The sequence below is a fragment of the Leptodactylus fuscus genome, chromosome 5, assembly GCF_031893055.1.
Source record: "Leptodactylus fuscus isolate aLepFus1 chromosome 5, aLepFus1.hap2, whole genome shotgun sequence".
NCBI classification, from domain to species: domain Eukaryota; kingdom Metazoa; phylum Chordata; class Amphibia; order Anura; family Leptodactylidae; genus Leptodactylus; species Leptodactylus fuscus.
In genome coordinates, this window is record NC_134269.1 from 211,206,944 (window position 1) to 211,218,781 (window position 11,838).

General features: G+C 45.0%; 1 protein-coding gene across 1 annotated transcript in view; it reads left to right on the forward strand.

Annotated features, from left to right (window-relative positions):
• Positions 1–7,397, forward strand: part of AGK (acylglycerol kinase) — a 29,770-nt gene extending 22,373 nt beyond the window's left edge. Inside the window, exons 10-16 of the mRNA XM_075275233.1 lie at positions 404–483; positions 2,143–2,200; positions 4,107–4,254; positions 4,662–4,759; positions 6,284–6,354; positions 6,436–6,520; positions 7,077–7,397. Coding sequence (XP_075131334.1) covers positions 404–483; positions 2,143–2,200; positions 4,107–4,254; positions 4,662–4,759; positions 6,284–6,354; positions 6,436–6,520; positions 7,077–7,220 — 684 coding nt within the window. The 3' untranslated portion in view covers positions 7,221–7,397. The remainder of the gene's footprint in view (positions 1–403; positions 484–2,142; positions 2,201–4,106; positions 4,255–4,661; positions 4,760–6,283; positions 6,355–6,435; positions 6,521–7,076) is intronic.
• The last annotated feature ends 4,441 nt before the right edge of the window (positions 7,398–11,838 follow it).

The window sequence follows — 11,838 nt, forward strand, 5'->3', positions numbered from 1 at the left end:
AGAACTACTTTGGATGGTGACAAGTAAGCTCGGATACCTCCACGCACCGCACTAGAGCAGACTTGTAAGATGCATGAGCCCGTTCACACCCTCAGCAGCAGTAAATTGGCTTAAATAAATGTGTTTATCCATCCAGCTCAACCTCTTGTTCAATCCTAATTTTAGGCCAATATATATAATAGTAGTTTTATTGATCCGGTGGAAGGTGAGTAAAAAAAAAAATCCAGGGAGAATAATCATGTCTCATTAGGTAAAATAAACGATATGTGACCGCTCGCAGTAATCTCGCCACTCGCAGGGTGCGGGGCCGCTATCAATCATTACTGCAGAGGAATCTGTTCCGCCTGTCGCCCTCCCTGTCCCCGGTATCTATTACTTCTGACCTCTCGGTCTCTTGCCTCAGGGGGAGCAGGAGCAGCCCGTTTTTGCCGTGAACAGCCTGAGATGGGGCAGTTATCGCGACGCCGATGCAAAATCCACCAAGTAAGTTCACCGGTCTGTAGTGTTTCGTCTTCTAGTTAGTGACTTACCTGTCAGTTAGTTGTCATCCTGACCACGGCACTCATGGGGTTGACACTCAACTCTTCCTAGGTCCTGAGTGGTGGATTATTCTGCACATTCTGTACTTTAGGGCCCCTCTATACATATCAGACCACTATTTAATATATATATATATATATATATATATATATATATATATATATATATATACACATAGAAGTTGCGGGTAAAAGCTAGTATACATATATATATGTATATATATACACACACACACAGATGTCAGACACCACCTGGCAGCAGCTTACTCCTCTCTCCCCATTCAGAATACCTGCACACTCGGCAGAGTCACAGTGTTTCTGTCAATCTGTTTATGAACCAGGAAGCTCTGGATGTGTAGCTGTGCTTATTGGGAACTTCCTGGTTCATATACAGCATCACTCTGGCTCTACAGGTACCTTCAAAATGGGGATAGGTGGGTCCCTGGTTAGTGGGCTCCGAGAGCTGGGACCCCCATGATCACTAGTTTGGGAAGGGGGGTTCAGGTGTTTTGAATGGATCATCATTTGAGCATACTTGCTACCACTCTTTGGGCCTGACAGATTGCTGGGCTCCTCTTTAGCAGTCCCATAGAGATGAAAGGATTGTCGGCACGCAAACTGGACCACCATTACAGTCACATGGATTCCCCCCCCACCTTCTTATGATAAGACTCCCACCCATCCTCCAAATCCCCTACGTAGTAACATAGTTAACAGATAAAATGCTGTCTACCTTCGGGCACCACAAGGGGGAGCCCATTGTATACGGTTTTACCGTTGAAGGGGTTTTACAGACTTTTATGATAGATTATGTTTTATAGATCAGTAGGGGTCTGACACCCAGGACACCCCTGCTCCCTGAGCACCGCTTCCACTTCATTGGCCGTATGATGTCATGTCCACAAGTCACATGGCCTGTTCAAGTGAATGGAGCTGAGCTGCAATACCATACACAGCCACTCTATAATGTATGGCGCTGTACTTGGGATTCTCTGAAGAGGATCGGGCGTTCACCAGAATGGTCTCTTCAATCCCCTGATCAGAGGAGGGCCCTGTTAGCGGACCCCTGCTGATCCTCAATTAATGACCTATCCTAAGGGGAGATCATCAATAAATAAGCCTGGGAAACCCCTTTAAGACCAATATAGAAGTACTTTGGTGTGAGCTCCCCCTTGAGGCAGCTGCAGGCACTTTAGTGAAAGATGTATGGAAACATGCGTTTGGTATTTTGTCTTCCACTTTGATTCCTGAGCTCCATACGAAGGCTTATGAACCCTTTCAGCTTTTTGGTGGGGTTTCCCTTTAATCTACCATCTTATAAACATCAGTTTTATGTAGTTCTTCATCCACATCCATTAAGTAGTTGGTTTTTCTTTTCTATTCCACGCCACATTTCACTGATCAGCCGAAGCCCCAATCATAGGAGTGAACCCTGCAGAGCTGTATACTATATACTACCGCTATACTAATGCAGGATGATGAGAACCACACGGCCCCTTCTCTTGTAAATGTATTATCACCATTTAATGTCATTGTCGTGTGGGTGTCCGTAATTGCTCCCTCATTGCCAGTCACAATCTTCTTTCTCTCCTTCCCTTCACAGATATTGGTATTTGGGGCCACTGAAGACGAGAGCTGCTCATTTGTTCAGTACACTTAAGGTACGGTCTGGACTGTTTATCTAGGACACCATTCCCAGGTGCCCTATACAGCTTTACAGCGCTAGAAAAAGTAGCCAACGGGCAGAAGGCTGAGATGTATTAACCCCTGACAGCAAGGGCTCATAGGCTGAAGGAAATTCTCATTTTGTCATAATGATATTTTACCGGTATTATATATAAGCCTCACAAAATACAATCCTATAATACTACCTCCTATGTACAAGAATATAACTACTATAATACTGCCCCCTACGTACAAGAATATAACTACTATAATACTGCTCCTATGTACAAGAATATAACTACTATAATACTGCCCCCTATGTACAAGAATATAACTATAATACTACCTCCTATGTACAAGAATATAACTACTATAATACTGCCCCTATGTACAAGAATATAACTACTATAATACTACCTCCTATGTACAAGAATATAACTACTATAATACTGCTCCTATGTACAAGAATATAACTACTATAATACTGCCCCCTATGTACAAGAATATAACTACTATAATACTACCTCCTATGTACAAGAATATAACTACTATAATACTGCCCCTATGTACAAGAATATAACTACTATAATACTGCTCCTATGTACAAGAATATAACTACTATAATACTGCTCCTATATACAAGAATATAACTACTATAATACTGCTCCTATGTACAATAATATAACTACTATAATACTACTCCTATGTACAAGAATATAACTACTATAATACTACCTCCTATGTATAAGAATATAACTACTATAATACTGCCCCTATGTACAAGAATATAACTACTATAATACTACTCCTATGTACAAGAATATAACTACTATAATGCTACTCCTATGTACAAGAATATAACTACTATAATACTACCTCCTATGTATAAGAATATAACTACTATAATACTACCTCCTATGTATAAGAATATAACTACTATAATACTGCCCCTATGTACAAGAATATAACTACTATAATACTGCTCCTATGTACAAGAATATAACTACTATAATACTACCTCCTATGTACAAGAATATAACTACTATAATACTACTCCTATGTACAAGAATATAACTACTATAATACTACTACTATGTACAAGAATATAACTACTATAATACTACTCCTATGTACAAGAATATAACTACTATAATGCTGCTCCTATGTACAAGAATATAACTACTATAATACTACTCCTATGTACAAGAATATAACTACTATAATACTGCCCCCTACGTACAAGAATATAACTACTATAATACTGCCCCTATGTACAAGAATATAACTACTATAATACTACTCCTATGTACAAGAATATAACTACTATAATACTACTCCTATGTACAAGAATATAACTACTATAATACTGCCCCCTATGTACAAGAATATAACTACTATAATACTGCTATGTACAAGAATATAACTACTATAATACTGCCCCCTATGTTATGCCCGGCATTACTCTTTACATCTGTGACTGGTTAATGTTTGGTCCTGTTTTTTTATGTATTTTTTGTGCTCTGTACAAATTTGCCATTTCTACAATTATCAGGTCTGAGTCAGCGGCTACAATTTAGAAGATAAGTGCAGTGGTATTTATAACATGGCGGTATTTATAACCTTGTGCACTTACAGATAGACAGGGCCTGAGCTGTGCACAATGCGCTGACTGATGCGGCCTCAGATAGAACATACAATTATGGCCGGGCTCAGAGTATTCTGGGATAATTTTCTGCGTTCCTGCTTTTTGCGGCTCCATTCATGCACGATGCTCAGATTATCGCTAAATGGCTGACTGATGAAAAAACGACCCTCATTGCGGCCTTCTGTGGGCGCTGTCATCTGCGATGCCGTCACTTCAGGTACATCTATTTATAGACTTTATTTGCTCTTTCTTTCCAGGAGTGGCCCCAGAGACACGAGGCCTCCATTCTCTTCTTAGGGCCCACAGAGCGACCCCCAGAAGAAGAGGTCAAGCAGTCGGGCCGCCCCCCTCTGCATGTTAGGATATACCACAGGCTGGTCAATTACTGGTCGCCCCCAAAAGTCGGTAAGATTCCTTTCATACATTTCAAAGATCTTTTCATAGAAATCTGTGTTGCATTGTTCCTCTATTGTTCCTCTTGGCAATGTATTAATGTAACCATACAGTGACATTGTCAGCACTGATTGGATATCTTCAGCATAGAGACACAGTGGGTACATTTAGTTAAATAAAAAACCTCTGTTACTCCTCATGTAAACACATTTTATTTACAATTATAATTTATGTATATATTTTCAGGAGGAACAACAGAGGGAAGCATGTTTGTGGTGTCTGTGGTTAGTTTTTTTTGTGTTTTTATACATTTCCAGGAACAGGCAATACAAAAACGAAACATGTTTTGTTTTTGGCCAAACATTTTCCCAAACTTGTGTTTTATTTACCTAATTTTACTTCTATATCATGTTCTTCAGAGGTTCCCGTGGAGGTGGCCCCAGAGCCGTGGGAAGAGGCCCAGCTGTCTGCTGTGGAGCTGTCCGTCAGCACCCAGAACCAGCAGCCTGATCTTACGGTAAGATGTGGTAGAGTTCTGGTATACATTGCATGTGCGAAGGTGGAGCCCTGGTATATACGCTGGGTGCATGTGCGAAGGTGGAGCTCTGCTATATATGCTGGGTGCATGCGCGAAGGGGGAGCCCTGGTATATATGCTGGGTGCTTGTGCAAAGGTGAAGCTCTGGTATAGATGCTGGGTGCATGCGCTTAGGGGAGCACTAGAATATACGCTGGGCGCATGCGTGAAGGTCAGGGCCGCCGATAGGCCAGTATTACTGGTACTGGCGTCAGGGGCCCGGCCAAATTGAAAACTGGTGGGGGCCCGGTTTTGGCCCGCCACCGTGTGTCGGCCTCCTGGCGCCTGCACCAGTCATTCAGGGCCGGCGTCAGCGCAGGGCATAGTCGGGCAAGTGCCGGGGCCCACAGAGCCTCTTGGGGCCCCCGGCACTTGCCCGCCCCAGCACTTGCCGGTCCCGATTTCAGCTGATCGGCGTCCGTCGGACGCCGATGAGCTGAATACTTACGTGATTAAAGCAGGAGCTGTGACAGCTCAGCTCCTTCTTTAAACGCTGCGGGCCAGCTTCGGCGTCTGTAGGCGCGATGTGATGACTAAATTATTTCAGTGGCGGGTGACACAAAGCGATGGAAGAGGTAATTGAAGGGGCCCATGAGACGGGGGGGCAAATGGAGGGGGGGGGCGGCATGGCATGATACTGGGGCAGATGAAGGGGGTGGGGAGAGAATGGCATGACACTGGGATGAAGGGGGGGGGGAATGGCATGACACTGGGGCAGATGTAGGGGGGAGAATGGCATGACACTGGGATGAAGGAGGGGGGAGAACAGCATGACACTGGGGGGGGAGAATGGCATGACACTGGGGCAGATGAGGGGAACGGCATGACAATGGGGCAGAGACGGGGGGACATGAAACTGGGGGCAGTTGAAAGGGGGAGAACAGCATGAAACTAGGGACAGAGATGGAGGGGAGACATGAAACTGGGGGCAGAGGAAGGGTGTATATGAAACTGGGGGAGAGATGGGGGGGTATATAATTTACAGGTGACTGTAGGAGGATTATACTGTGTGGGAGCACTTGAAAAATGAATGGGCGGAGTCAACAGAAAAGTGGGCGGGGCTAAATTTGTCGGGGGGGGGGGGGGCAGACACGTAGGCTGTATGGGGCCCCAAAATTCCTGATGGCGGCCCTGGTGAAGGTGGAGCCCTGGTATATACGCTGGGTGCATGCGCAAAGGGGGAGCACTGGTCTATACGCTGGGTGCATGCGCAAAGGGGGAGCACTGGTCTATACGCTTGGTGCATGCGCAAAGGGGGAGCACTGGTCTATACGCTTGGTGCATGCGCAAAGGGGGAGCACTGGTCTATACGCTTGGTGCATGCGCAAAGTGGTGGGAGGAGAATCCAATTTCTGCTTCTGGTCACTGAATGGATTTGGGACTCTGCTACAGTTTCATCCAGTCTCAGACTACACAGAGACCCCACTTACTGCAGAGTCTGATAGGTCAGTGGTCTTTTCCACAGCGTTCAATGGACTCCATGAGCATCTGCGTGGAGCCGGATACCATCAGCAAGTCGGAATTCATCAGTTTGGGGTAAGTGAAAGTGGAGCTCATGTCTCCCGCCTCCACTGCAGCACAGAGGATGTCAGAGAGCTGTTTTGTGATCTGTTTTAGGGTGGAGAAGAGTCACAATGCACAGCTGTGCCCTAAAGATGCCCAGATCTTACACGTCAGCCGCTGCAGCATCCAGATCCCAGAGGTAAGATCTAAAGAGACACCGGGATAGAATATGGGCTTGTGGGTGGCCAAAAAAAATCTCTAATAACCATATTATACCGCTGGCACCTTTCTTGTTTGGGGAAGGCTCAGCCTTAATGCAAATTATTGATCATTAAAGAGATTGTCCAGGACCTGACAGTCTTCACAGGACAGGTCATTGGATCAGGTCGGTCTCCGACACCAGGACCCCATGCCAGTCAGATGTTTTGGCTGCTGGAAGCCATATATACTAGGTATACAGCATTAAGCAGCCCTGCTCCTATTCAAGTGCCAGGAGCCACCGCTATGCCGCACAGACCAGAAGCTGTATACAGTGTATGGCGCTCTGTACACTGTAGTGGTGGTGTCTGGAACTGCAACTCCCGCTCTCATTCACTTGAATAGGTGCAGTTCTTCTTCTGACCGTATACCTACTATATGGCTTCCAGCTGCCAAAACATCCAGGATAGGGTCTGGGTGTCAGACCCCAACCCTAACTGATACCTTATCAATTACCTTCAAGGGCTTCACAATCCCTTTGTCGTCTTTTTGCCCAGGGCACAGAGGGTCATTTCAGCATAGACTCGGAGGAGTACGACGCCATGTCCGTGGAGGTGACTCTTCTGCCAAGGAAGTTGCGCTTCTTATGTCACCCATCCCAAAAAGAAAAGTTTACCCAGAGTTCACCGGCAAGTACATAACCCTACAGGAACCCCGTATCTACGAAAACTGCCACGTATCGCCTGTCGGTGTATTGTGCTGCCCCCATCTGTACAAAGGACAATCTTGTTATCGATGACATCATCAGGACAAGACTGAATGTGACGTGTCTGAGACTCTGCCAGGGGGGTATATACAAGTCTGTCTACCCCGTATTTATGTACTATAGGTATATGTACAGGTGCATTGTATTGTATATACTTATAAAGATTTCTTATTCAAATAAGTTTGGGTTTTTTTCCCCTTGGCCATAACTTACCAAAAATGGAAAGTCAATGGGTGTCATAGATCCATAGGTGGGGGGGGGGGGGATCACTTACCTGGTGCCAAGGAAGCAATGTAATGGTCTGGGTTACGTGTCCTGGCCTCAGGTGGATGTCGCCGTACCCACCTCCCTAAACTCCCCACCGTAGAACAGAGGACAGGAGGCCAGGTGTCGGACTCAGTGTGGTTTATTGTTTACACGTTACATTGCCCTGTGGCTGCTGGTTGGATCCTGCACCGATCCGGCACCGCCCCCTCCATCATTTATCACAGATACAATAAAAGCCATAACTGACACTTCCATGATGTGACCACCAGATGGCGCTGTGCCACCAGCCTCTAGCCTAATCCTAGGTATGGAAATTAACTCTTCACAGTCTTGTCTGCCTGCTATTTATTGTACAAATATACAGAGCTTGAGAAATTTCCACGTGTTAATACATTATTAGGTCAAACGTACGGAGGATAAAGGTTACGGGTATGCAATGTGAGTAAAGGGACTGTCCAATGTGGACCGCACCCCTTCTACATTGGCAGGGGTCCCCATTAGAGGAGATAAATCCTTCTTGTTAAGTTACCATTGGGAATCTAGTCTTCTGAATGGAAATGGTGTCAACTGCAATACCAAACACAGCCTAAACATCAGGGTGGCGCTGTGTATGTATATATAATTTCTATGTAGAACTGTTCTATTATATTTCACTCTATGTCCTAGTGACCTCCTGTATCTAACGCTCAGTAGTGTGACCACCACCGATCAGGCACATCGGATATCTCATCTTCATCTATGTACACGCAATAACTTCCACCTGATTGGTTATTATAAACCATGTGACCACGCTTCCTCTATAAGGCTGTGAGGGAATGAATTGGTACGTTCTTGGAGGACATCATCAGTGTCTGATCACCAGGGGGCGCACTTCCCTATTTCAGTGGCATGTCCATCGTGCCCATCAATGCTCCATTCATCTCTATGGGATGGACTAGAGCAATGGCACCCGTGTGACCGCCACTCCACTGAGATGGAGACACAAGACCACCCCCAGCAATTAGACACTTATGTTATTACATCTTACAACATCAATTAGACTTTCCTTCAATTCCTTCTCCTTTTTAAGATCTCTGCTTGCTGCAATACCTGATACTGCCTATAGCCAGGGGAGGCGCTGCTTTGAGAAGAAAGCGGCCTGGTTTCCTAAGTCTAGCCATACCCTGTAATTTAAAGAAACACAACATTAAAACCCTGATACAGTGTGCTATATACCGAGTGCAGGGGGTGGGGCATAACATAATGTGCTCCTTAAAGGGAGTGTCACCAAATACCAATAGATCACCCCCACAGATACTGGGGGGTCACCTGACTCGTACAGTGTTGTCCCCTTGTGAATCGCTTCCTCCATTAGAGAGGGATCAGTATGTAAATGAGGCGTTTTGAGTAATTGCAGCCTCCTTGTTACTATAAAGAGCTCATTTGCATATTGACAAGACAACGCAGACCACCCCATTGACAAGGGGGACGCTGTTTGATTCGGGTGACCCTACCTGGGCTGGATGGATATGCTGGGCCCGGGTGACACTCCCTTTAAGGGAATATACACTTCTTTTTTTTAACCCCTTCATCAGATTACATCGATAGAGGAATTGCGTCCACACGGCGACTTCCTGTAATATTCAGCAAAATGAAAACGATAAGACCACAAGTTCTCCAAAAACCGTGCAAATCCTGCCAGGAGCGAAATGAGACGACCGGGGTAAGAACAAGATCAACATTCAGAGGAAAATCTATCACTGACCTGAAGAGCAACCAGAGGGGGCAGTATTGTAGTCCTTGGTTGTCCAGCACAGATGTGCTCAGCAGCGCCCCCTCCAGTCCTCAGGTACACAGTACAGTCTCCTAATGATAGATTCTTTAACGACATTATATTAATTACTTCATTAAATTAGCATATTCATCTCAGCAAACATTTCCTTCATCTTCTGGCCGTGTCTTGTAAGAATCTCACATATAAAACAGAGTCTTTATTCCAGTGATTCTACGCGGCCCGGTGTCCGCAGGGTCCTAGAGTCTGTAGAGTTCATTGAGACTTGGTCCGGGAGAGAACTGACTGAGGACTGAGCTCCGGAGCGGACAGAACCAGGAGGGTGGAGGTCCGTGACCGAATATCCCTCCCCCGACTCACTAGACATATACACGGCTTAGGACGCAGGCTCAATATATACATACAGTGATACAGGAATGTATATAGGAATGTACAACATTGGTAACCAGTTATTTCATCGCTACAGGACATCCAGAATAAAAAGTTACTTAGAAATCTGCTTAATTGCCCAGGAAAAACCTCCAACCGTTTTGTGTATGCAGCTCTTATGCGAAGGGATATGCCACCATGGTTACAGATTACAAATAAACCATGAGTGTTGTCAGATCCCCCTTGTGAAGTCTGTTTACAGCTCCTGCATAGGAGCTGTAAACAGAAAACGAGCGGTTTTAAGACAGTTTAGAAGTTTACAGGCTTTGGGGCAATGAAAAATCTGGCTTGTGGATACGTCCACCTTAGCACCCATATACTTCATTGCCCTAATCCTTCCGTTCCATGTCTACAGCTCCTACCCATTCTCTCCCCCCCGACCACCTACAACCGGCAGTCATGCCGGGGCTCCGCTAAGGAAGCGCCGGCATGACTGCCGATTGCCCCCCTGCTCCAGCCGCTGCATAAGACATCCCCCAAAAATAAGATAGGTCACTAAGACACTGTCTTATTTTCAGGGAAACGGGGTATGCAAAGTCCCACAAGCAAAAAGTTTCTAAAAAGTTCACTTCGGCCCAGGCAGTCGTTCCCCTTTACAATAAATTTTAGTAGTTGGAGATTTAGTCTGCCTAGAGTCACCACTAGGGGGAGCTTCAGGTGCTTACTGCATTTTAGTTAAGGATAAGCAGGTGCCCAGGGTTAAAACAAAACATTGCTGCTTTCTTCCTGAAAAAGCGCCACTAGTGTCCATAGGTCGTGTCTGGTATTGCAGCTCTGCCCCATATAGACGGATAGGACTAAACTGCAATATCACACACAACTTGTGAGCAGGTACATCGCCATTTCTGGTGGAAGAGAGCAGGCAGGTTTTTCTACTCCTGCACAACCCCTTTAAGCAGCTGGCTGGTTGCCATTGGTTACACAATCGTTTGGCTATCGTTCATACCATCAACGCAAACAATGCTCCATTCTCTGCCATGTTGCTCATCATTCCCAATGTCAGGAGGGGGGTGAAAAGTCAATCAGTAAGTGACAGAAATTGGAGATACTTACCAATTGTATCTGGAGTATTTACGTGTAACTGGGCACCAGTTTTAAAGGGGTTGTCTAGGACTAGACTTTTGAGGACACGCCCCCACCGGTCCATAGGCGGTATCTGATATGTAAGTGAATTAGAATGAGCTGCAATATGAATGGGATGCAATACCAAGTACGGCCAATGGACACGAGTGGCACTGTTTCAGGGTTTAAAAAAAAAAAAGGAAACCCCTTTAAAAAACTGCTTCAAAGTAATTATGTGCAAACTATTAACCGTTAGATTTGGTTTTGTTAGAATGGAATATCATAAAATCAGTTTCCCTTAATAAAGGGTATGTCCACTTCTAGCCACCAATCCACATAAAAAGATGGGTCACTGTGTACATACATTACATTACCTATGCTATAGAATACTCCAGAGCTGCGCTCACTATTCTGCTGGTGCAGTCACTGTGTACATACATTACATTACTTATCCTGTATTATACTCCAGAGCTGCGCTCACTATTCTGCTGGTGCAGTCACTGTGTACATACATTACATTAATTATCCTGTATTATACTCCAGAGCTGCGCTCACTATTCTGCTGGTGCAGTCACTGTGTACATACATTACATTACTTATCCTGTATTATACTCCAGAGCTGCGCTCACTATTCTGCTGGTGCAGTCACTGTGTACATACATTACATTACTTATCCTGTATTATACTCCAGAGCCGCGCTCACTATTCTGCTGGTGCAGTCACTGTGTACATACATTACATTACTTATCCTATATTATACTCCAGAGCCGCGCTCACTATTCTGCTGGTGCAGTCACTGTGTACATACATTACATTACTTATCCTGTATTATACTCCAGAGCTGCGCTCACTATTCTGCTGGTGCAGTCACTGTGTACATACATTACATTACTTATCCTGTATTATACTCCAGAGCTGCGCTCACTATTCTGCTGGTGCAGTCACTGTGTACATACATTACATTACTTATCCTGTATTATACTCCAGAGCTGCGCTCACTATTCTGCTGGTGCAGTCACTGTGT